This window comes from Arvicola amphibius, chromosome 12, assembly GCF_903992535.2.
Source record: "Arvicola amphibius chromosome 12, mArvAmp1.2, whole genome shotgun sequence".
NCBI classification, from domain to species: Eukaryota; Metazoa; Chordata; class Mammalia; order Rodentia; family Cricetidae; genus Arvicola; species Arvicola amphibius.
This window is the reverse complement of record NC_052058.2, coordinates 79,926,168-79,953,312: the sequence shown is the minus strand read 5'-3', so window position 1 is coordinate 79,953,312 and position 27,145 is coordinate 79,926,168. Positions and strand designations below refer to the sequence as shown.

The 27,145-nt window shown below is 37.1% G+C and overlaps 1 protein-coding gene across 2 annotated transcripts in view; it reads left to right on the top strand.

The window, feature by feature from the left end:
• Nucleotides 1-522: 522 nt before the first annotated feature.
• Kcnt2 (potassium sodium-activated channel subfamily T member 2) overlaps nt 523-27,145 on the top strand; it is a 389,981-nt gene continuing 363,358 nt past the window's right edge. For both annotated transcript variants that reach the window (XM_038349154.1, XM_038349153.1), the window contains exon 1: nt 523-617. In XM_038349154.1, the coding sequence (XP_038205082.1) occupies nt 523-617 (95 nt within the window). The remainder of the gene's footprint in view (nt 618-27,145) is intronic.

Genomic DNA, 27,145 nt, shown 5'->3' with positions numbered 1-27,145 from the left:
GCTCCTGCCTTCCCCCGAAAGGCTGCACACAGAGCCAGTTCTCTCGCCGGGGATGCCCTGGTGGGAGGTTCTGGTCCCTGCCTTTCAGGAAAGTGCCTGACCATCACGCGGCGCTCACGCCCACCACCTGCCCTCTTTCTAGGCACCGCGCGATTCTTCCTTTTATTTCTTTTTTTGTCTGCGAAGAAACTTTTGCATTCCCGCCTCCCTACCCCCTACCCCCGCCCCACGGTCCCAGGGACCAGAGGCGGCACCGAACCTGGGGGCGGTTCCTTGGCAGCGCCGGTTCGAATCGCAGCCAGACTTTTGCTTCTGTGCTCGGTTTGCATCATCCCCATCACACCCTTGGGGAAGAGGAGCCAGCCCCCTTTTCAGCCACAGCTTCCGGCCAAGCGACCCCTCCTCCTCCGGGTCCCCCCAGGCTCTTCTGTCACCCTCCTCACGGTACCCCTGTTCATCACTCTCTGCTCCTCGCTGCCCTCCTCCATCCCTTGTTGGATGTTGCTCACCTCTTAAGGAAGAATGGTTGATTTGGAGAGCGAAGTGCCCCCTCTGCCTCCCAGGTACAGATTTCGGGATTTGCTGCTAGGGGACCAAGGCTGGCAAAATGATGACAGGTGAGTGGCTTGGTGCAGTGTTTCAAGATTACTGCTTGGAAGGGGACAAGACTGGAGAGATGTAGGGAGGATGGAGGGAGAGAAAGGGAAAGGAACACTGAGGGAGTAAAGGGGACTCTACACCGCTCCATTTTGACTATGTAGAGCAGTCGCTTTGGACAAGGAACTCTTTTCCTTCCCACTTTCCCATTCTTGCGATGCATATGTTGCATTTATTAAATATTTATTTGTCTATCCGTGCTTCCTTGGTTGTGTATGAGGCTGCAAGCAGAGGCACAATCACATCGAAATGGCACGCAGTTTCAGTGTCAAATGTTTCTTGTTATTTTCCCTTGCTGTAGCTAATCCACCTCATAAATGCATCCAAGGGATTGAAAAACCACAGTAGAAATCTAAAATCTTCTGCACCCACTTTCTTACTCCTTGTCAGTGTTGTCTCGGCTAGATGCTGGCTTGTCACTGGGAATTTTCTGCCGTTAAAATTTTGGAGTTCAGGTGGGCAATTGGTTTAAATATGTAACAGGTAGTTAGTGAAGCCAGAACGCTTGGAATAGAAAATAAACCAAGCAGTGGTTTTTGTAGCATGATTAACATTTTTTTCACCTAAATAATGCATATCTCAAAATAATAACATAAATTTCAAAGCGGAAATATTTATTACTACCAAAGCATTGCTTATGTGTTTTATCAATGACATTAAAGCTTTGTGCAATTTAACTTTCAAGATGCTCTGTCTAGGTCTTTTTAAATTTTTTTCTTAACACACTCTTATGCTTAATTGAGTTGTTTTCTAGAATTGTAATTTCACATACCACATGCCACATTTTCTTGTTTTTAGTAGTATATGTATAGCTAAGCTCTCAATGAAGCTTAAATGATACCCTGAAGTTCAGGTTTGCTTTAATGTTAGATCTGAATTAGATAAACTATCCATTATTGGTCCAATCTGAAGTATCTTCTGCATCTGCCACTGGGCAATATGCCCTCTGCCTTTTCATCACCTTCTCAGTTCCCAGTACCAACTCACATTCCGATGCTTTATGGATTCTGTCTTAGACTTTACAGGCATCTTTCTTGTCTCACATTAGTAACTTAATGACGTATGTATGAATGCTTTGTGGAGGATACTGTTTCCAGTGAATCTCTTCTTTTTAGACAGAAAAACCTTGCATCTTGCTTAGAAATTTGAAGAACAAGTTCTTGGGTTGTTTGCTGTATATCTAAAAGAAGGTGTTAATTGGAATCAACTGGAGTTAATTGGATAATTAAATGGATGTTTAAATGAATTTACAGTGCTAACTGACATTTAGATAAACTATCTTGTCCTACAGAAACTTAGAAAATTCAGCATAGGGATTCTGGTGATTGGATTTACATTTCTTTTGGGACTTAAGACTCATTACTTCTTGAATAGAAATCTGTGTAGGAAATATGAGATAGATTGAATTCTTAGAGCACACACTGGCTACAGTGGCATAGTGTTATTTCTTTGTTTCAACTCTATCCCAATGCTAAATGGTCACATGGTTGCCCTTAATTAGTATTTACTGATATAGAGTCTGGCCTAGTTGCACTTTCTATATGTATCCCAGTGTGTCACTTTAAAACCTTGGACATAGTCATTTAAAACCTGTGTCCGAAAAAGTTTTTTTCCACCTTAACTTTACTTTTAAAAATCTGCTTACATTTATCATTAACATGAAGTACTGACTACTGATGAACTGTTTTAGATGTTCAAAGAGTTTAGGAGATTTAACTGATTTCAAGGCCTTGTAAAAATATTAATATTAAATTGGGTTTATATTTGTTATTAACCTTTGAAGGCCAGATCGTAAGAATCAGAGAGAACAGATTTCAGTGTTTTTCTTATATCCACTTAGGTGAATGGTCTTGGATGAAAGTAATTTGGAGACCATGATTTTAGTAATCTTATGTTTGTAGTGTGGATATGTAATTTTAAAATGTCTCCCTCATAAAATAGTGATGAGAAAGAAGCTCGAAGGACACTGGACTAATGTTTTACATTGAATTAGTGCTCATACTCGCCCTAAACATTAGCCATTTATTTTAGCAACAAGGGTAGCAGGATTCTGGAAGACTGAAGGAATGTCATGGATACTATCTCTTATAAGAATAAAGATAATTCAGCTAGGCAGTGATAGCACATGCTGTTAATCCCAGCCCTTGGAAGGCAGAGACAACAGACAAGCAGATCTCTGTGAGTATGTGGCCAGCCTGATCTATAAGAGCTAATTACAGGACAGGTTCCAACAAAAAAATATATATGATATAAAGATAATTCAAGATAACTCAATTCAAGTTTCTTGTGACGCTAATTCCTCAAAATTCTAAATACTAGAAGAAAACTTGAGTTTCTTCCATTTGAATTATAAATTTTAAATTCATGGCTCCTACTTTGGTTTGGTTTCTTTCTAAATGTTGGTTTTCTTACAATTCACAGTTTCACAGTTGTACTTCTTTTTTTTTTTTTTTTTTTTTTTTTTTTTTGTCCTCCTATTTCTTATTTTGGGAAATTAACCTCATATGCAGTAAGTAAGCCATGTCATTACCATTTGAAAAGAGCACAAGTTCCTCTTGGCAATTAAGTATTAGTAGAAAGTTTAATCTTCTCAGTTATAGATGTTGATTCGGCTCCTAAGGAGATGAGGAAGAAACACTTCCATGAAGTAGTTTGCAGACTCTTTCCACCAACAAATTCACTGAGGACTTTGATCATAGCTTTTAGACTTCCTTCTACGAATAACTCTCTGTAGATAACCTTGTGTCAATCCTGACCAATACACATATAGTATGAAGTTAATACTTGTAATATGCATGTAGAAGTATTACACATGTAATATTTATAGTATGTGAATACATTATTTCATTGTCTTCTTATATAATCAACTCTCAATTACAGCCTTTTCTGTATAGAATATGAGTTAGTCTAGCAGTGTTCAGAATGGTTCATGCTATTAGCTCTGTGAGACTTTGAACTAAATTTGAGCCTTGCTGGATGGGAACACAACTTTTGCCTTGAGGATGCCTGTTATGCATATAATACACATTTATTTCTTTGAAATCCTGAGAATAACACAAAATATGTTCCAAATAATTTCTATAAATGATTTTTGCCCCTCTCTCCATTTAGCTGGTATTTGAGTGCTTGATGTACCACTGGTCTCATTATTATGTTAGGTCTGAGAAAAACATGCAGAGAAATATGAAACATTCCTTCTTGATATGTAAGTAATTATTGAATAGCAGGTGAATTTTCTCAAGAATAATACTGACAGGATTGTTTATGTCATGACTATGTCCTAGAAATTTCATGTCTTAAAATGTTAAGAAAATTCTGTATCCTTTGGGAATAGTATATTGCACATTAACTTGGAAATAAAGCATATGCAGTCATCATACTAGAAATGGACTCAGGTCTCCAATGCATCTTTAGAATATTTTGTGATTTCATTTTTGTTCTATGAGTGGAACTCATACATAGAGACTACATCTTATTGACTTCACACGGAAGGTGCTCTGTAATAATTAGACTCATAGAAGTGTTGAGAGCCTGTGTTTTATATTTAATGTTTCTGTCATTGTAAAGCAGTAACAATTCAAGGTATCCTCGTGCAGTTAAACTCTGGAAACTCTCAAGTTTTAAAGACTTCCAGCAAGTTAATACTGCCCTTTATCCTTTTTTGTTTTGAATTATTAAATTTTAAAGTTTAGAACACAGTGAACTTGATGTCAACACATTGTCACAGTTCCGATTACTGCTAATGGACAGATCTCAATTGTAGTCATAAGAAGTAGGCCACTTATTTAATTAACCACTCTTGTTTTCAAATGTTAGGACAGTTATTTCACCTAGAGTAATTTTATGAATATCCTTTCTGATTTATAGGTGACATTTAAAATTTATGCAAGCAAATTCCTGGTGATTAGAACTAAAAAAGGATTTGAACAAAGAGTATAAGTCATTCAATAAACAGTTTAAAAGATATCTATACAATAGGCAAATAATTTGAATAGATGTTGGAGTAGTTGAAATTTTTTAGATATTAGACTACAAAGTATATTATTATATGTAGTAGAATTAGGAATGGATTTTATAATGCCATATGGAAATTTGTATAAGTCACCAATTTTTCCCCACCAGGAAATAACATTATTTTAGACAGTAGTTATTGATTATAAAATATAATTCAGATTATTTTATACAAGCTAAGAACAATCTAAGTTTCATTAAGTGCATAAAATGACATTTTTACTATTTCAGTTATATAGTACAATTATATATACATATATATCCTCAAAATGATTTAATATTTATTATTTAAACTATATTCCAGCCAGGCTGCAGTGGTGTATGCCTTTAGTTCCAGCATTCTGGAGCAAAGGCAAGTGCATCTATAAGTTTGAGGTTAGCCTGTACTATAGAGCGAATTTTAGGACAGCCAATGCTACAAAGAGAAACCCTGTCTTGAAAAACCAATCTATATATCTCTATCTCTATCTCTATCTCTGTCTCTGTCTCTGTCTCTGTCTCTCTGTCTGTCTGTCTAAACACACATTCTAGGAAAATCCTTATGTTCCTACTACCATCAACTACGCATGAAAAACCAGCAAAAAGAAAGCAAAAAAAAAAAAAACCTAATCTGATGTAGTTATTGATACAAAACCATGACTACCACTCTCCCTTTGCACGTTTGCTTATGTATGCCTGTGTACATGATGGCATGTGCGGTGAATTTATGTGTGTAAGTGGGCGTGCAAGTGCCTATGCGCCTGTGTGCCCATGAGTGTTGAGGCAGATTATCATCCCCCAGGTGTTTTCCTCATCCACTCTTCACTTTTATCTGTTAAGCAGGATCTCTAGCTGAACCTAGAGCTTGCCTGTTTAGTTAGCCAGTCATCAAGAAGGAGTATCAGATACCTAACCCACTGATTCACCTTGCTGGCCACAAACTTATTTTATGTTTAGCACAATACATGAAACACAGAGAAAAATGCATTGATATTATTGATTTTAAAGTGCTAGCAAGAATTCAACCATCACTATTTTTTATAGAAATATACAGTTTTCTTTATGACATACTCAAACTGGAATTTAAAATTTGTTGGTCTGGGGCAGTTAGAACACAGCAATCTCATTTCCTATAAAACATATGAAATATTTGGAAAGCATTACACCTGCCATTGAACCTGTACCTTCAACTTAGGCTTGAGGATGGGTGCAAAACATGGTTAGATGACAGATATTGGAAATGCTTTTGATTAAATTAACTATAGCACTAAAATCACTTTCCTTTTTTCTAGTTATAATATATCTCAGCTTCTGCAAAACATACTTTTGAGGATTAGCAAGACGGGTTAGTAGGAAGAAGTTGTTGATATTAAGCCTGATGGCTTGAGTTCAGTCTCTAGGACCCACAAGGCAGAAGGAGCGATTGATTCTTGCAAATCTCTGACACTCCCATCTTTCACCTCCACCAAGAATCAATAAATACATGCTAAAAAATCAATTTTTATAGAGACTATGAAAAGTACTGAATATAAATGAATGCTAAATATAATTTTGTTCTCCCCCGATGAAAAAAGCAAAAAGGAGAATGATAACATACATATTTATTGGTGCCGATTGCGATTATGGCTTTCTTTTTCCGATGTTAGTAATAAATGCTTTGCATCTATTTGCAACTATTGCCATTCATATTTTTGCTTATAAGAATCTTTCTAGAAACTGATACATTACTTCACCATTTTTATTAGTGTCTTTATGTTTTACCTGTGTCATTTATATGCCAAGTTTGTCTAAGTTTCTTTAGAAAATGAAGTAAAAAGTATTTTTAAGGAGTTTATTTATTAATTCTTTTATTTGTTTAGAGTCTGAAATTGTCTGTCTTGATTTGTATTGGCAATATTTGTTATCCTTCACTAATCTCTGACTTTTATGATTGATAACTTAAAATTTCTCTGCACAGATTCCAGAAAAGTTATTACTTTTTCACAACTCATGACTGAATATTTTGTGGGACATGAAAAAAAAATGAAAACAACTTATTTCCCATTCCTTCACTTCTTCCTCCTCTCCCTCTCTCCCTCCCCCTCCCCATTCCTCCCTCTCTCCCTCCCTTCCTTCATTCCTTCCTCTCTCTTTCCTTGCTTGCTTATTTTTTTTTCTGTATACCAGTTTCTGATCTCTATAAACAGGTGTAGCTGGAACTCACAGTGTGGCCCAGGCTAGCCTCTATATTGTTCCTTTTCTTTTGCCTCTCCCTCCAAATGGACTTGTTCACTTAGTTTATAAGGATTTTAACCATCAGTTACTAGTTAAGTTGCAGTTTAAGTAAAGACATGAACACTAATATTGTGAACTAATGGCATGGTTCATCCACTGAAAACAAGAAAATACAGTTGTCTCCTCAACTTCTTTTTGAAAGTCAAATGGATATTAACATCAGCCATATTATCAAAAAAGGAGATATTAGATAATTTGGAATGAAAATAAAATATGAGAAAACTCATCTTTAAGTTCCTTTGTAATCCAGTGCAGAAAAATTTAATGAGTCAGAAAATTGTTATAATTGATACAATTTTTTTTTACCTGTCACAATAGTTTTAATCACCATCATGGTAGGTACAGAGGAAAATCATCAGTTGCTTTGAGAATTGAGATTGGGCTATGTTGTCTTGTATAACAAAGTAGAAAGTGTGTGGGGGAGGTTTCAAACAAATTTACTTTGAGATTAAGGATAAAAGATATGAGTTAATAAATGGCATGAGAAACTAAAAATTCGAGGTAAGCAGCACCTTATGTAAGGGCCTCTGGAAGAAGAGAACAAGGGACTTTTTAGGAATTGAAGAAAGTCAGGGAGCAGTTTGACTAGACCCAGCATTCAGGAGACAGATCTGAGCAGGGAAGTCTCTCTCTCTCTCTCTCTCTCTGCATTTGTATGTATGTATGTATTTATGCATATATATATGTACTTCATTCTTTATCTTTACAGTAAAATAAATGATAATCTGTTAAGAATTTAATCTATATGAAATATTTGAAATTAATTTACAGTACTAAAACTTAACTGTTGTTGATTCTACTTTGCATGGAACCAAGAATTTCAGTATATAATCCCAATCACCTCATCATCCAAACTACCTTAACTTTTATTGCCTAAAATATCACTGATACTGATAACTTTTCTAATGGTATTCTATTATGTTTTACAGCTTTCCTTTTTTTTTCTATTTTTATTCTTCTCTCATATATTATATCCTGACTGCAGTTTGCCCTTCCTCCCCTTCCCCTAGTCTCTACCCCACTTTTCCTTTTCCCCAGATCCATACACAAGTCTCCCTACAGAAAAAGCAGGTCTCCCAGTAAAAACAACCAAACATGGCATAAGAAATCAGATACATACCATCGCATCAAAATTGGGGAAAAAGGTCCCATAAACAAGTGAAAGAGTCAGACACATCCTGCTCCTACCGTTAGGAGACTACAAGAACACAAAGCAATATATCCATAACATAAATGCAGAGGACTTAGATCCCCTCCAGGCTCCTTTATCTCTTTCCAGCTTTTTAAGTTAAGCATCTATGCGCTAATGAACAAAGATTATGGTTCTTTGGGGTTAAAGTGTGCTCTCATCTTGTATTGAATCATGTTTCCCTCTAATCTAAAGGTTTGTTCATTGTGAGTCAGCATCCTGAGTTCTCCCAGGTCTGGGTATTAGAAGATATGAGCTAGTGGACACTTGTGTAGAAAAGTGGGACATACATGCTTGAAGCTGATGAAAAGAGACTCTGGTTCTGCAGAGGACAAAAACAAAATAGAACACTAGGATGAAATTAGGTTCTCCGTAACTGCTTCGACAGAAAAAGGGCGTGGAACAGATTAGACATCTGTCCTTTATGCCCCAATAACTAGGCACAGCTAGAACAAACTGTTCTCTTTTGAAGAGACTCTTTGATGTAGGGTCATTTCAAGAAAGAATCAAATCCCTTCACATACTTGGAAGCAGAAAATTTATTTAAAGTAAATCAATTAGTGAACTCATGGTATTCAATTTGTCTTTCTGACTAGGAACTGGAGAAGGCTTGAGAGCTGAAGATCAAGAGATTAGAGATAGGAACGCCCCAGGTTTCAGAAAGAAATTACAGGAGAATGCTTTGGGTATGGAGTCAGAGGATCATGAGCAGGAAAGGGAGACCAAATACATATTTCTTTTTAAGTTTAAACTGAAATTTGAATTGGTCCTATTCATCTTCATCTTTTTTTGAAAAACAGAAGAAAGCAGAAACAGAAAACAGTGGTCAAGCTTAGTGCATCTCCAAGGACCATGGCAAGCAGTAGACCAGCCACGCTTGATCCCTTTCTTGTTCAGAGTCAGCATGACCTCTCTCTCTAATTGTTCTTTTTCAGTTCAGCACTTTTCCAAATATTTTGTACGACTTTAAAACCAGAAAAATTTTCCTCAGCGTGTGAGTTCTGTGAACTCCAAGTTGAGCTGCTTCTCACTTTCACGGGATCTAGATATGTTAAGAAAGGGATTTTACATTCAAAGCCTGGTGTGGAATAAGCAGCAAAGCTGGGGAATAAAGGCCTCCTTGATTTTGGTTTTCTAACATGGAAACTTACACAAAATCATAATGAAAGACTGTTATTACAAGAGCACGCTTATCCCATCTTGTAAATCAGTGTGTAAATAGGGATAAAGGAGATTAACACATTTCAACCTTGTTTAACTCTCTGGGGAAATACTCCTAGACTGTCCACATATTGAAAACAACCAGTTCTTAACAACCAGGGCCAGATGTGTGCTTAATAATGGACAATCTGCTATCTCAGGCTCGTCAAAATGAAAATAATGCTCATTCTCATAGGAATCAGAAAGGGTGATCAGCAAGCTGCACAGGTACTTGGAAAGAGTGCTGTTAATGAATTGAGCCATTGACATACTATGTGGTAATTACATTGGCAAATTATGGATGGAGTTTTTTTTAACCTTGGCTCTCTCCCCACAAATAAGTTCATATGCTAAATCACCCATTTCTCCTTAAAAGTTAAACTATACAAAGAAAATGAATGATAAAACTGAATTTATTATTTGTCACAAGACCGGCCATTTACAAAGAGTTTAGTATGGTCAAGTATCATTCTAATTATGTTATATGTATTATTAATCTTCATACAAATTGAGATAAATCCTGTCCCATTTTTTATTTCATAGATAGGTCACAGATGCTATGGAAATACTTATGTTTCAAGATACAGAGAGAAAATCAGAATCTCATTATTATGCTTACCAAATATGCTTATAGCAAACACAAATATGACTTAATGTTCTTTTAACAACAAAATTAATGAAATGTAAACCAATGTGAAGATTTTTCAAGACATAGAAAATATCAAATCTCTGCATTCTCATAGCCAATATTACAATACCCAGCTCTAGAAGGAAGTTAGGAATTTTGAAGTTGGTTCTCTTTTCTTGGGGAAAATGTATATATATATTTTTTCTTTTACATCTAGGGTATTATTTATTTGACAGTCTGGACAGTGAATACTGAAATTCGAATACCTACCAAAACTAAGATTTGCATGTATTTATTGATTGATTTTTATTTGTAATATGGTAAAATGTAATGTATCATACAAGAAAAAAATTAAATATTATAACAAATGAATAACATGAAAAAAACAGATGAAAGTGTAAAATATTACCAATCACATGGGAAATAATCATTATTTAACATCATGGAATTAAGTTTCTGAAACTTCTGTAGAGTTTGTTTCTGAAGTTTTGGTCAGGGTCTCCTCTTGGTTGTTTTGTTTAATGTTCAGTGACTATTTCACTTTTGATGGTATTGTGCTTGCTAGTTACAACTTTCCAGGGTTGCCTGTTGTTCTGATCTCTGAAGTAGTCGTACCCTAATGGACTAGAACTCATTTTTCTAACCAGTGTCTTTGTGATAATGAAAAAATATCCTGCAGAGATGTGCTGGGTCTAAATTGTGATCGTGTGCGATTATCTGATTAGGAACTTGGTACACAGAATGATCTACTCATATGCTTCACCTGTTCCATAGACTAGCAGTGATTTCTTTAAATAGATGCAGTGGAACTAAACACAGAAAACAGCATGATATATATGGACCAGATTTGGTTGGATGCATTCACCCTGGTGCCCAGTATGAATTCCATGGGTTTTTCAACAGTGCCTGGAGATGGGTCATAAAGTTAGCCAACATCATCAGTCTTATAGGATGAGAAATCAGCTACTTCAGGAGAGACGTCATTTTCCTCGGTGCTCCAATTTAAAGGCAACCACTGCTTTGGAACAATACTTCTTATTCTCCAGCCATGGAAGAAAGCGTGTTTTATAAGATGCTTCTAGCATCTTCACTGCCAAGTACTGTATGACTAGAAAGGACTGTTCCCTTAAGGTTATACATGTATTTCACATTACTTTTTATGCTTTATTTAAAAATTCCCTATGTAAATTTTATACATTTAAGAATATACTGAGACTTAGTCAAAGGCAGGCAAGATGACTCACAGGTAAAAGTGGTTTTCACTAACCTTGATGACCTGAATGTGAGCCCTACTATAAACACAGAGGAGAAAACCAACCAAAAGTTTTCCTTTGATATCCATACATATAACATGGCACACATGCACCTAAGTAAATACATACAGAGAGCCTAAATAAATAAATGCAAGCAAACAAGCAAGCAATAAAAAAGCCTGGTCATGGTTTGAATTTAGTTATTTATGTAACTTAAATTATATTTATGAATGCATATACGCACATATAACTCTATGTGTATAAGATATATATTACATAATTAGTATATATTAACTACTTGAAATAATTAACATAATTGCTATAACCAACTTTTGTTGTTCATTTATTATATAAATAATATAAAATAAAAACATATTTTCTGTTGATCTATTACCCCACCACCCTGTATAGATATAACTCTAGATCTTTCCCTATCAAAATGTTATAGCAGTATTTGTTACTTTGACAGCTTGCTTAGTTCTTAGCTTAACCTTTTCTTTTACAGTTGATTCTTATCATTGCTTCTTATTTATGCTGTTGCAGCACTTGCCTAAGGTCCCCTTCATTCTAAGCCTGCCTTCTGCACTCCAGCCCCGCTGATCTTCTCTGCCTAACCCAAGCCTTATTTCCTGTTTGCATTTCTCAGAGAACATTTTACCATAAACTACGCATGTTATAAAGCCTGTTTATAACTGATATTTATTGTGTTACAACTAAACCATTCCTTCAACATTCAGTGCTGTTCACTCATTAATTTTCTTTCCATATAATTCTTGAAATGTAATCTCTACCTTTCTCCACAGAAGCTATTCCTTGTCTCACAGGCCAGTGTCTGCCTCAGCGTCTTGGTGCTGTATCATGGCTGGAGTTTATCTTGCATCTCCTTCTTATGTCATTCTTCCTTATGATACAACTTCAAACTAGTTGCAGAACTCAACTTAGTAATGAAAGATTTGAAACTAATTCTCTGTATTTTGAGAGTTACTGTATTCTGCAGGGCAGAATTTTGCTTGTAGTTTGCAGGTGTGACACATAACTTTCAAGAAAAAAAGCCAGATCTTCAATCCATTTTGTCTTCTACACTAGTTAATAAAATAGCTTATCTGAAAGCACCAGGAATTGTAATTTTATAATGTTAACAATTTTTTCCTACATAAAAGAATCTAAGTCGTAGCTGTGAATCTGTGTGCACCACATGAGCACATTATTTGGATTCAAGTTTTTTTCCCCATCCTCTAAAAATGAGGTAGTTTTAATGCTCATCTTACATCCAGGTATTGTAGTTTAAGTCATTTGATTTGAAAATGTCTTTCCAATTCCCAATTTTATATTCACGAGGAGATTTCCTTCGGAAATAGCAAAGCAGAATGTGCTTCAGTCCATAAATCGTACTGTGACAATTCAAATGGCTATTAAAGTGAATTCATAAATTTACATGGGGAGCTTAGCAGCAGGCAGCAGCTTTGTCCTAGACACTGTGGATGTGGAGTCAGTGAGAAGCCCTGTCTCACGTGGTTTTATGTTGTGGTACTAATATGTGATTTGAACGAACAGAAAGGTATGATTTTGTGCATTAAGTCCCAAAGAAATCTTTTATTTTTAATTGCGGAGTAATACTTATTATAGCTAAGGAGTCTGTTTAGCTTTGTAATGTTAGCATGGATAGTAATTTTCTTAGAGGAAAAAAAATGCAAATGTGTTTCAAATCCTTAGAGAGAATGTACGCTGATTTCACCTACATATTCCTGCCACCCCTGGTGTACACAGTTGTAATTCCAGCATTCAGGAGATGGAGTGAGGAAGAGCACAAATTCAAGGCAAGCCTGGGGTGCACAGAGGTGCTTAGTCCTACAAAAGAGGAAATGACTCATGTGTTTCAGTTCTCATTCTAGGTACCAAGTCTATTCTTTTCTGTTTACTTTTGCCCCACAATCTGCCACTTCTGCTTACACATCATTGCCTTTCCAGTGTCATATAGAAGCTTTTGTGTCTCTTTGCACTTGCAACATTTCTCCTTACAGAAGGCAGTGCCAAGGTAGTCACTCTCAGGAGTATAATAAGTTCATGCCTCTCTGATAAGAAGATGAACTGATCTTACATTATTGTGTTGCCTTGCTCATTCTAGTCTTTCTATGGTGTTTTCTACTTATTTCCTACTTAGTAAACATGCATGCAGAACAAAGAAAGAAGTTCCCCTGTGCACACTAAGCTCTGCTCGAAATGAACTTTATTCCTGTATAATGTGAGGTATTGTTCCTACTGAGATGGACTTGAAGGATATGAGCTCACACTTAGGGAGACAAGATGCACAAAAGACCTGTCACATAAACTAGGATGTGCTCCACAGGCTGGCGTGATAGAAGTGATTAAGAAAAGCTTCTTGGACAGAGTATTCCAGAAGGAAATTAATTTTTACAGATTAAAATTCTTGTATTGATTCAGCTTAAATCTGTAATAGGTGTCCAAGGACAAAACTGCAAGTAGACTAAAGTATATGCCACAGTATATGTGAAGTATCTCAGGAAAATTGTAGGAGTATTTACAAGTGAAAGAGTTTGAATTTTGTCCTCCATAGAAGAACTGGCAAAAGATTATGGATAAGAGGATTGCATGATCGACGCTGTAAGTATTTCTGAAGTATGTGCATGGTTTGCAAGAGAAAAGGGGTGCTCCACTCAGTGACTCCTGTGGATGGAAGCAGAATGACGGTGAGAGCGAAGATGTGAACAGGAAACACAGTCCAATCAGAGACTCTGCTGGTGCTGTTTAGACCGAGAGTGGACAGCAGAGGGTGTGAATATGAGAGGAAGGGAACCACAAAAGGAGAAACAACTTGTCTCGGTATTTGCTGTGTTCATGCAGTGAAACTGTTGCCACTCTTATGTTGTAAACCCTTGAGGGGGATTTGACTGCCTAATTGATGTACAAATCTAATACCTGGAAAGGACTGTCAAGTCACTCATCTTCAGTGTTGACCAAATTTTATTCAACTGAACAAGCAGTAAGGAAAATCATAATTTTCCCATTTTTATGGCTTTGAAAGCATGAGATAGTCTTATGTTCTTTTTAATCTCAGAAAATTTAATAATCAGGTAAATATTTTGAATACTTTACTATTTAAGGGTAGAAAGTCTGCACAGATTTAATGCATAGAAAGTGAATATATGATGCATTCACACAGTATGTGGAATACAGATATGTAAATATGATACATGAGAGCTAAATACATTGAATTCAAACTGATTTGAATAGATTTTTTGCAATATTCACACTGTGGGTAGATTATTAAAGCAATCACATGGCATTTTACTATGTAAAGATAAAATTGAACTAAATGAAGTCTAAATGTTTTTTGTAAAGTCAAATAAGTTTTAATTCATTTGTAAGCAAATTCAGTTCAGATAGCTTTGCTAGTTAATATGGTCATGAGCATGCTGTGCTAGAAACAGAGGAATAATTTTCTGTGTTTTCACAATATCAGAATTTAGTGAATAAAGGTAAATTCACAAGGTGGGTTGGTTTGTGTTGTAGCAATGTCCCAGATAATCTTGGTATTCAAGTTGATGTCAATATGAATATTATATTTTTTCAATCTTAATAACTAATATTAACTCTCTTATTACACATTACACATCACTCAGTAATCCTTCATAAATAAGCCCATTCATTTGTCCATCTGTTCATCTATCTGCATATGTCTTGTTACAAAACGAGTTGAAGAGACTGCAATTGAGTTGAAGATGTTCCAGGAGTAGGCTGGTAGAGATGATGTAGAATTGTTGCTGTGTTGCTAACATCATGAATAAACTAGTTGCAGGAAAGAAGTACTTGCTCTAAAGATCAGCCCATGGGGCAGTAAAGGTTGAAGGTGGACACACAGTTAGCTGTTCAAACAAAATGGCACAACTGTGTCCAGCGCAAGACCAGCATGATCAGATATAGACGAAGAAGCTTGTGAATGGGCACATGGAAGTCCAGCTGTGTAGACTCTGTTAGCAGCAGGGTATGAGATGAGCTGGAGCCCAGTGTGTTGTGGAATATTACTTTAATTATGTTAAGGTGTGTAACATTTGTTTATGCTGCATTTGCTTAATTGTGTGAATATGTTTAGCTGTTTTAACTTGCCAGCCTAAGACACCTGATTGGTCTAATAAAAAGCTGAATGACAAATAGCTAGGCAGTAGAGCAATAGGCAGGGTTAGTGGGCAGAAAGAATAAGTAGTAGGGGAAATCTAGGCTCAGGAAACGAGAAGAGAAGACAAGAGAAGATAGGAAAGGGGAGGAGAGGAGAGGAGCGGAGAGGAAAGGAGAGGAGAGGAAATGAGAGGAGAGGAGAGGAGAGGAAAGGAGAGGAGAGGAGAGGAGAGGAGAGGAGAGGAGAGGAGAGGAGAGGAGAGGAGAGGAGAGGAGAGGAGATGGGAGGGGATGAGATGGGAGGGGAGGAGAGGAGAGAGGGAAGAAAAAGAGAGGGAGAGACCTGGGGCCAGCCAGCCAGACACAGAGTAGGACACACAGAATGAAAGAAAGGCAAAAAACCCTGAGGTAAACATAGATGAAGATTAAAATAAGTTATAAGAGCTAGTGCGGCAAGCATAGGGAAGACTGAGCAGTCATAACTAATCGTCAGTCTTCATGTCCTTATTTGTATCTTGGGTGTAGCCTCTGCTCAGGTTCAGGTCCTGACATGGGTAAGGGGTGATAGAGCAAGGAAAAATTCTGACCACCAGGTGGCCTGTACTCAAGTGGTCCCAATAGCTTGAACTGTCTTTATACTTTAGCTGACCTATTTCTACAAGGCTTACCTGAACAGCTTTATTATTGGCGCCTATTTTAGACTTTCAAGAAATATATCATGTTTTAAGAAATACATAGTAATCATTATAAAAGACCTTATTGTTACCCTTTATGTTTCTTCAAATATGTTTTTCTACCCACTACATAACCTTATTCTAGACATAGAGTTCTGCATTTTTGCAAACTTAACTCATTATCCAGCCAGACATCTTGCTCTCCCAGTACTTCTAGCAGCTGGCAGATACTTGTGGATACAAAGTTAAAAAATGATAGAAATGGATACAGTGCTTAAGGACAACAATAATCAAACCCAAGCAATTCTTTAATGTCTACAAGACATGCTTTTATATAGTTCCCTTTTCTACAAGAGGGTCCCATGTCTCGATCTCTCTGTAAAGACAGACTTTGATTAGGCACTGTTTACCCATCCCACTATACCATACTTCTTTCTCCAAAGTAAGCTCCTGTGTATGGCAAAGATGGATCTATCCATCCCATATTTTATATCGCATTCTTCCCATTGGATTAGATTAGAGACTATAATTGATTCTATCTGCTTGGTGTCCAGGGAATTTACTCTCAACAGTTGGCACTATGTGTATTCCTGGGGCCTTTTCCCTATTCTCCTTTCCAGAACTGTGAGACATGGTTAATGTTCCAAGTGTTGTTTTTCTTTTATGTACCTAATTGTCTCTATTGAGTCAGAAAAGTTCCCAGGATTAGGAGTTATAGTTAGTAATCCCGAAAAAGAGATTTGAGATGCATTAGTCCCCTGCTGAGTCTTTGTAAAGTATTAGAGAAAGAAAAGAATTTCCAGAGAAAATTATAGCTATTGTGTGTGTGACTGAGAAAGTAAAACTAAAAACTGCCCCCCAAATCAACAACATAATGAGAGAGAAGAAGACCTGCAAGTTGCCAGAATTTTGCAAATTCCTGTGTTGTCCTTTGGTCTACTGGTCCTTGCCAAGGGAGAATCCATTTCAGTGGGTGTTTTGCTCTGAGGAAACCTGTTGGACAGGTAGTCATATGCTGATCCAAGACTAGGTTGCATGGCTCCCAACAATATTAGAGCTGTTTGGTAGCCCAAAAGAAAGCCTGCTATACCAGTGAGAGTCGGGGTTCTTTACAAGACATGCTTTTATATGTGAGTCTTTGGTGCACACTCTTGGCATTAGATGACAGCTCATCATTATGTGGCCATTTCCATTGCACTGATAGGTATCTATCACTGTATGGTGCCAAAGTGGAGGGGTTATTCCACTTCCTTGGACTGGCAAGTCTATTACATTCATGACTTGAGGATCTCTGATATGTTTTTATGTACTTTCTTGTGTCTTTATAGTTTTGATTTCTATTCCCAAGAATAAACCATTTATCAGTTCATGGCCAAATACTGTTGCTTCAGGTTTACTTAGTCCATCCTTTGGTGTACATTCTGGCTTTTGTTCTTTTTCTTTCTTTTTTGGCTCATGGTACAGATGGGCCAAACAATAGGAGTGTCTAGAGACAAGGAAAGGGAGTGCTCTTGTGGTTACTCCCCCATAAGTGAGAGAAATGTTGAGCTAGGTAGAGTGCAACAGATTCACTTTTCATGTTTATTGGCTAGAATTCTGTCATATTCTCATCTACCCAAACCTAAAAGCAAGGAGTTTTCTACATTTTCTTAGACCATGTTTGCTCAGCCCCCAGGACTGAGGTAAACGTAGAGTCTGAAGAATAGGATGACTTTTGGGAGTGTGAATAAACTGGGTTGGTTTATGTGGGAAAAGTGTGCATGCTCTGTGGAGAGATTAGGCAGTAGATATGAATATTGTGGAAAAACCCAGATTCTAACTCTGAGTCAGACTGCAATTTAACCATTTGGTTGTTATCCCTCACTTACAAGCAGTTTCCGGAGGCAATTACAACCTCACCAAGTATGCTAACTTGTTTGACAAGCAAAATGGTCCCATCTAAGAATGTTCTGGAATTCCTTTAGAGAACTTACAACATAATAAACATTGTATTTTCTTTTCCCAGGGCCCTCTGGAAAGGGAAAGCACTCAAATTTTCCCTCATGATAGGATATTTTGATTTAGCCTTGAAAAACAAAGCATTTTGTTTGATTGGTTTTGTTTGTGACAAGGTTGTACTCTCTAGCCCAGACTGTCATCAGAATCTTTGTGCCCCAGTCATCTGTGAGCCAAAATTACCCGTATGCATTAGCATGAGTTACATCTCAACATTTTCTTTGTTAAATCACTTCAACACAGAGACTCAGGGCAGTGGATTTGGGACTTTCGGTGTTGGGGTGATGTATATAAAGGGGCCTATAAGCTTCAACTGGCTAAGGTCTCCATTGCTGTTAAGTGACCTCAAAAATCACAATAGTGATTTACCAACCATTGGATTTTGAGTGATGAAGCATGAACTGAACCCTTACTCTAGAGATGATTTTCATCCAGAACAGGATGACCTGAATTGTTTAGAAAAGAGTCAGAGTTTAATGGTTCTTCTTTGGGAGGCATGCAAGTTCTAGAGGAGGAAGAGAATGTCAAGGGCTGCCATCTAACACCAGCTCTCACTCCTGGAATTTTGGTATTAAGTTTCTTTCTTGACAAGTCATCTTACAAATAGAGTTGGTTTTGCATATTAGTAACCATAATATTAATTGTCAATCGTAGGCAACTATTGATCAATTATGGTACATGTGGGATTCTTATATAGTGATTTTTCCCCTCTCTGTCCTTTTATTATTTTGATCAGTATGTTTATAGTGGAGAATATCCATAACCTGATAAAAGTTTGCAAGACCATAGAGTTAGCTTTATTCCTCTCAATACTGACTTGACCACTTCAACGAATGTTCTTAGTATTTTAAAACCATCAGTGCTTGCATTTCTTTTTCTGGTATTGGAATGACAAAAGAAAGAGGAAAACTAGTCATTTTACTTTTTGATGTTAGCTTTAGGAAGGATTGTAGGAGCATGGATAGCTGTTTCTTACTAACTGATTTGAATAGGAAACTTTTTAAAAATGAAATATAACAATACCAGGGTATGGGTTCAGTAACAACCATAGTGAATAAGAGGGGTAGTTAGGTTTCTTCACAACATTGAATTAGTAAAAAAAATATAGAGGATGCTTCATGCCGTATACTAATGAACATCACTAGCATAAACACATGTACCATATTTTTTATTTACAAAATGGAGAGATTTCTTCGAGTAACTGTGATAGTGTGACTTTCAAACAAAAACAGGGTTTGTTTTTGACTTGTGAGTATCCCAAAGATACCTTCAGAACAGAAATAAAACAGACAAAATATTATTAGGTTGAGTAAAATATTCATTTGCTAATAAAGCATATGATTTTATTTTTTACTTTTAATAAAGTTATGATTGTATCCTAGTATTTTTAGACCACAAATACTGTGGTACATGTTTTAGTCCTTTCAGACAGGTTCTGATATATATTTTGTTCTACCATGAACTCTTTTTATAAAATATTATTTTTCATAGTAAAATACTACAGAATATGCAGCTTGATATTTATTTAATTAGGATTTATTGTCACTGCTAGATTTTCACTCTTATGCTGATACTTGTTTTTCAGTATATATCTCTGGGGTCTTTTTGATGAACATCCTAAAAAAATAATTCCTAAATGTCAAAATGCCGTGTTAGCAGAAACAAATATGAATATGTTTGATGGCTTATAATGCATACCTCTTATGGTACACCATAAATATGTTCAAAACATATATTTGCCATAGGTATTTTATTTGGTTAGCTGGCTTGTATAATTATCTAGCTTCCACATAATTTCAATATATAAGTTGGCAGTAGGGCTGACTGGAGAGCATCACGTTGCTCTGTTCACATTTCCATGTGCAGTTTTATACCACTGTGTATTTGTATCCCTGGCAAAACAGGAGCAAATGAGCAGTAAAACAAGGAAATTGACATCGCACTTGTGTTAGTAGTAACAATAAAAAAAAAACATTTTTAAAGAAAAACAACAAAATGGTGCAATAAGCCAGTGTTCCTCTTTTGCTAGCAAAACTTTGCTTTTTGCTTAATGTTTATATAAATGAAGAAAACAAATCACACATGAATGGTGCCATCTTGAAAAAGCTAATAAGGTAAATAAGCAACATCCAGATTTTATTGTTGCAAGTAAGTAATCACTTTTTTGTATCCTACCCTCAGGGCCAATAATTTTTACTTCATATGTTTCTCTCTCTCTCTCTCTCTCTCTCTCTCTCTCTCTCTCTCTCTCTCTCTCTCTCTCTCTCCACTTAATCTTTTTTCAAAAAGTAGAGAATATCACATTTCATTAAAATACTTCAAATGTTAAAATAGCCTGCAGAAGGTACACTGAAAAATTCAAGGTGCTCAAAATTGCTCTCGCTTGAAATGGCAACTTAGATTCATAAAGAGAGTGCGTTTCTTACTCTATCACAGCTGATGTGTGCCATTTTTTCAAAGTATTGATTATGCTGATTATGATGATAGTAATTTTCAACACTCTTTTATCAAGGATGAGCCAGGCAGACATTGAATTAGAGAGCTCCAGTGTGTTTTTGAAACTAGAAATCCATTTTTTCTCTGAAGCAAGTTAGATGTTTAGGAGTACTGAAGCATGTCAACACACTGAAGCAAAATTTCCAGCTCTTAGCTTTGTTGTGGGCCTTTATTTTTGACCTGGTACCTCTCCTTTACATTAAAATTAAAAGGAAAATGATCTTTTGAAAAATGTAAATATTAAATGGCTAGAATTGTGTATTTGTGGTCATTTATGGCACTTCTCATTATAAATAAGGCTGAAATAAAAAAGTGAAAATTCTACATCAGATGGTTATATAAATAATACATCTCCATAAATTATTTTAAATAAAACCTTCAAAGCTAAATCATATAAGCATCTAGCTAAATTAGGACTCTGAAATCAAAACATGATACTTAGCCACCTGAATAATGAATGATACAGAATGTTAATAGATGATGATAGTTGTCGGTTTCTGGCATCATGATAGGTAATTAAATAATTAGAAGGAAAAGGTCAAACATTTTGAAATGCTAGTAATGTTGAGCTGTTATGGCACAATCTTTTAACTGTCCATACTGATTTGTGCTCCTGCTTCATCATTCGGTAGTTGTATAGCATAGACTTGTTTCATCTTTCAGGTTGTTGGAGTCCTTTTGTAGAAAAAAATAAATGTAATTATTAAAAAATACTTAGCTTATTCCTGAATAGTAACTGCTGCTAAGTAACTATTACTTATGAGACAGGGCTAGTGCTCTTCATGCCCTCCATCCTCACTCTTTGATGAAATTTCCTCTGGGTTCAGCTTGCTTTGAATATTTGAATGGTTTGAATTAAACTGATCTATTATGTCTAGAAAACATTTTTTAAAGCAATCATCTACATCTATCACCTCTTGGCCTCTTCTTCTATAATTATCCATGAACCTTGAGAGAATGGGTTTTGTTCTAGGTGTCCCACTTAGAGCTGAACACATTGAAGTCTTTCATTCTGTGCACCTTGAGCAGTTGTGTTTCTCCATGTTGACTGCCCTCTATTGGAAAAAGCAGCCTCTTTCATGAGGTTGGAGACAAGCACCAAGCTATGTCTGTAACAAGAAGTTATTAGGAGTAATATTGACCCTATATCTCATTTGCAGAACAATATTAGCAGGATCTGTTCTAAGCCTGTGATAGCTCTAGCCACAGCTCCTTGTCCTAGTAATTATACCAATAGTTAGTTCCCTCTTGTAGAATGGGTCTAAAAACCAATCAAAATCTTGTGGTTACTCCCAGGGTATGTGTTACTATAGCACCAGTGTGTTTATATTTCCAGGAAGGCTGCTATGTTGGCTTTCAGGGTTGATAGCTGAATACAATTGATGATTACTTTTTCTCCTTTAGCAGTCAATGTAATCAGCCAGTAGGAATGAAGCTTGCTGGCAAAAACCAACTTGAATTGTCCATGTCTACTACTCAAGTTTGTGATAGCTTCAACAATAGGACTTTACTGTCACTTTATGGAGGTAACCAAGAGCAATGAAAATAGTTTGTAATATTTGGGGTCTGTGAGTACCCCTGGCCAACAATTCCAAAATCCCTAACATTGTGCTTTTTATTTGTTAGCTTGTAATGTCTAGTAGGGGCATTGTTGTCCAATATTTAAATTATTTATATGTATGTTATATCCAAGTTTTTGGTTCCCAAATGAATTCACAGAGCCAGATTTCCAATGCAAATTACATGAGGGATTTTAATACGCAAACTCAAGTTTGGACCAACACCTTTTTAGCACTCCAGCATGGTGGGTGTGGGAAGTGTGGCAGGGAACCTTGGGAGCATAGAACTTTTAAAGGGTAAATGTCCTAATTAGGGGGAGTTCATGTACTGTTGTCTTGGGGTTGGATAAGGACAACATAGAATAAGGTAGTTTCTGAAACCATTGGTCAGTTTTTAGGTGTGAAAAACCTAACAAAGAGGGCCTGGAGAGATGGCTCAGAGGTTAAGAGCACTGGCTATGCTTCCAAAGGTCCTGAGTTCAATTCCCCGAAACCACATGGTGGCTCACATTCATCTGTAATGAGATATGGTGCCCTCTTCTAGCATGCAGGGATATATGCAGGCAGAACACTGTATACTTAATAAATAAATGAATTTTTTAAAAAAGAAAACCTAACAAAGAGTCATTAATAACTCACAATGTATCTTCAAGGACAGGATGCCTCCCAAGAATATCTGAATCTTGTTAAATTTTATGGCTCTACTTCTTAGCTTCTTTTTTTTTTTTTTTTTTTTTTTTTTTTTTTTTTTTCCTCATGGTTTATTTTTTTTTATATTTAAAAATTACCATCTCCTTCCCTCCTCCTCCCCCCTCCCTCCCCTCCTTCTCCCCTTTCTCTCCCCTCCTTCTCCCCCTTCCCTCCCCTCCCCTCCACCCATACCTCCCCTCCCTCCCTCTCAAGGCCAAGGAGCCATCAGGGTTCCCCACTCTATGCTAAGACCAAGGTCCTCCCAACTCCCCCCAGGTCCAGGAAGGTGATCGACCAAGCTGAGAAGGCTCCCACAAGCTATCCTTGTAAATTTCTGCTATTGCTTCACATTTCTGTTGCTGATATCTACCCCCCTTAAGATGAAGCCTCTTCTTTAAAATGGAGTTTGCAAAGTAAGGTCTTCACATTCCCTTCCCTATCTTATGACTGTGAGAGCCCAATCACCTTGTTTTAGGAGTAAGATTAATGTGACGAGGGGACCCAATAGTCTTCCCTGATTTGCCTCTCATTCCCTTTTGCATTTGCCCAGCCCATTTTTAATTTTGGCCATGGATTTTTACTACCCCTTAATGGTGAACATAGAAACAGTATTCCTTTATCCAGAGCTGCATATAATCTCCCTATGTAAGGGAGTATTCTTTTCTTAGCATCTCAGTCAAGGATCTCAGGACAACTGTATTCTTTTCTGTAACTGCTTCCGGTTGACTTTGGGGCGTTGCTTTTAGGGGCTAACAAAGCTGAAATGCTAGTCAAAAACAAAAAGGGAATTCAAGCAATGGGTATTTATCAGAAGAATCTGGTTTCCTGAGCCTGTTGAGGAATCTGGGAGCATTATTAACATGGGTTGGTTTGGTTCATATTAGCGTTCAGCAAGTCGACGGTTTGCAGTTATTTAGAGCAGATTGCAGCAAGCAACTGATGTTTGGATGTGTCTGCGAGCCTGGTGGAGACCTGATGAGACAAATTCAAACTAGGAACAGACACTAAAATTTATGTACTTAAAGGAAAATAATAGATTTGAAACTTTCAGGTCCATATTGAAATCAAGATCATAGAAAAAGCAGAAAACAGCTAGGCGGTGGTGGTGCATACTTTAATCCCACACTCAGGAAGCAGAAACAGGTGGATCTCTGTCAGTTCCAGGCCAGCCTAGTCTAGGAGAGCTAGTTCCAGGACGGGCTTCAAAACAACACAGAAAACCCTATATAGAGAAAGCAAACAACCAAATAAGAAAAAGCAGATAACAGTTGTCTGTAAAACAGTGGAAATGCACTCATATCTTTGAGTCTTAGCAAAAGACTTGAGGTAAAATCATGTAAGCCTATATTCAGAAGACAACCAAAAGAAATTTAATATCTTGAGCTAGTGATCCAAACAGTAAGCAGACATTGCTCTACCAGCTTATCAGAATTATACTTATTTATTTATCATTGTATTTATAAGTTAAATTATTTTGGAGACCCTTAAAGATCATGAGCTTTTATATCCTCAGACCTTTATATATTTTAAAACTTTTTTTTTAATGTCGTCAAGCTAACAAAGCTAGAGTTAGCCTAGCAATCAATACTGTCAGAGATCTCAGAAAGATTAATAAATTATACTTAAGTACAGACCAAACAGCTTCCGAATCTATTAAAAATGACAGGGACCAATCCATATACAGTTATACCCAAGTCTCCATAGCATTAGAGGCAGAAGTATCAGAATAGCAGTCTTTACCGGTCACATGAAGGGATGGGTTCTTGTGGAAGAAGGACATGGAAAAGACTGATCTTATTTTGTCTAAGCAAAAGTGGTGCATTCAATTCTCCAGTGTCCAGAGTCTGGGCTGGGTCCTGGCAGCAGGTTGTAGCTTTGGGGCATCTTGTCCAGTGGCCAGAGTAGTCATCATCCAGGTGGAGACATCGTGCTGTCCCATAATCTTCTTTGGAGACCGTGGGTCACTGCTAGGATCTAGGAGTCTCTATCTGATATATAATTTTTTAAATTATCACTTTAATTGCCATATTTCTTCGATCTCTGGAGTATTTTAGGGCTGCCTAGCTATATCTGATTAGACAAACTGGTTTACTAGTCAATTGTTTTAAGCTTGACTTTAAAAACATATACAGGGAACTAAGCAAGGTTTTAGTAAAAAATATGACTTACAAAAAACAACTTAAGCCCAACAAAATTAGCAAAGACAAAGAGGTTAGACATATATTTTTAAACCTGAATAGACCTTGAGTAAGGAGATACATTTTTAAGTCTTTGGTTTTTAATATTTTTAATGCTGTGACCTTTCAGCACAAGATTTCCATTGTTATTTTACAACTGAAGTTTTGTTAATGTTCTGAATCGCAGTTTAAACATCTGCTTCTAGGCTAGTCCTGTACAACATCCAAAGGATTGAGATTCATGGGCTTAGAAGCTGTTTCAAGCCCTTCACCAGATTACTTAGGTCGTTGTTTTTCTATCACAGACAATGGAACATTCCAGTTTCTCGTTAGCATTTGGAGCTCATGGTTGTAACCTTAACTTTAGCTTTTTAAGTCTAAGTATTAACAATATAATTCATTTTATAAGCACAAATGTCCTATAGCTTGCTTTATTTCATTATAGTTGGTACTTCTGGATATTATTAATTGGCTCTGGCATTTAACCATTATTACCTGGTTAGATTACAAAATTTAGCTACCAGAGCATGGTATATTTTCTAAAAATACTGGTTAATGTTTTAACTAGTTTTATTTTGTTCATGTAAGCCAAGTCTGAGTTTTTGGCCATTCTTCTTTGTTTACCAAAACTTTCTGTTTTTTTTTTCTTTTTCTTTTTCTTTTTTGTCAGTAGTTGAGCTCCTAGAGACAGCAACTCTTTGCTCCCTCTCTTTTAAATGACCTGCCATTCAAATACAGAGACCTGGCTGGCAGCAGAGGGGGTTGGGGGAAAATGCTCCCTTCCTGGACAGCTCCTGGACTGTGTGGCCCAGCTGTGGCCAGGGGCCCAAGGATGGTTTGTATATGAGTACTCTCCTTGGGCAGAGCCACCTGCTGGGCTTCTTACTGCGTTGGTTTCCTCCACTGCCAGCCATGCCATGGCTGTTCTGACCTGTTGACCTCTGCCCTCCACCTAGCTGGAGGCACACCATCCTCTGCACCCACTGAGCCCCAGGTACTGCCTCTGCTCTTGGGGCCACCTCAGCTGAGCCCCATCTGAGTGCCTGAGTTACCACTTCCAGAAGGACTCAGGGACCAAGCAGGCACAAGAGTTTATCACTCCCAAACCCCAGGTCTTCTGCTATCCTGCACTTCCCACAGTTCCAGACAATGTGTTTTGCTCCATCAGACCAATCTCAGAGCTATGGTGTGGGACCAGGCCACAGTCAGCAGCAGTAGAAGTACCATTGCCTCTGCTATGTCCTCCTCATGGGCAGTCCCTTTTCCCTTCCCTCATTCTCTGTCCTGGGAATGGGTGGGGGAAATCGTCTGTTCCATTGTCAGTTTGAAACATACATACAGATAAAGACAGACATCACAAAAGACCAGCAAAGGTTTAAAAACAGAGAGAGTTTGGCACATTCAGAAGGGTGCGACCCTTCAGCTCAACCATGCCAAAAATAGTCTTTCCTTCCTTGATCAAAGAAACTACAGAGGATTCCATGACCCCTTTCAAATGGATTCCAGGAGATTCCACGAACATCTTCTGGAGCCTCATGCCCCAGCCTATCAGCCTGTCTGCCAGCTGTCCCCACACACTGAACTTTAATGGGTCACTTCACTGATTCAGAGTCAGTGTACCACAAAAGAGAAAACAGAAAAGTGAACTAAACAAGACAGAGAGGATTAAAACTCTTACTGCCAAGATTAAGTGGAATCTTGGGGACCCTGAGTGAGCCCCCAAATATTATACCCAAGTTTCTGGTCCCTAAATGAATTAACAAAGCCAGATTTCCAATGTAAATTGCATGAGGATTTTTAATATATAAACTCAAGTTTGGACCAGCAACTTTCAGCACTGCAGCATTCTGGCACAAAAACCTAACAAAGAGCCATTAATAACTGACAAGGTATCTTCAAGGACAGGATACCTTCCAAGAACGTCTGGACCTCATTAAATTTTCTAGTTCTACTCCTTAGCTCCTTTACCCCCAGCTCATTCATTATATGGTATACAGCCCCTTCTTTAAAATGAAGTTTGCAAAGACAGGTCCTCATATTTATATCTGTTTATACTGTTTAGTAATCTTCTGCAATAATAATTTTTCACATGACTTTTTCAGAAGTTCTGTCCTGTTAGTTTTCCTTTACTATATTTCTTTCTCTATCACCTCTTCCTATCGCAGAAACATTTGGCCCTTCCTTGTCCATTATTTTCCTTTAGCATTTTATATCACTTGGCCTATCTTC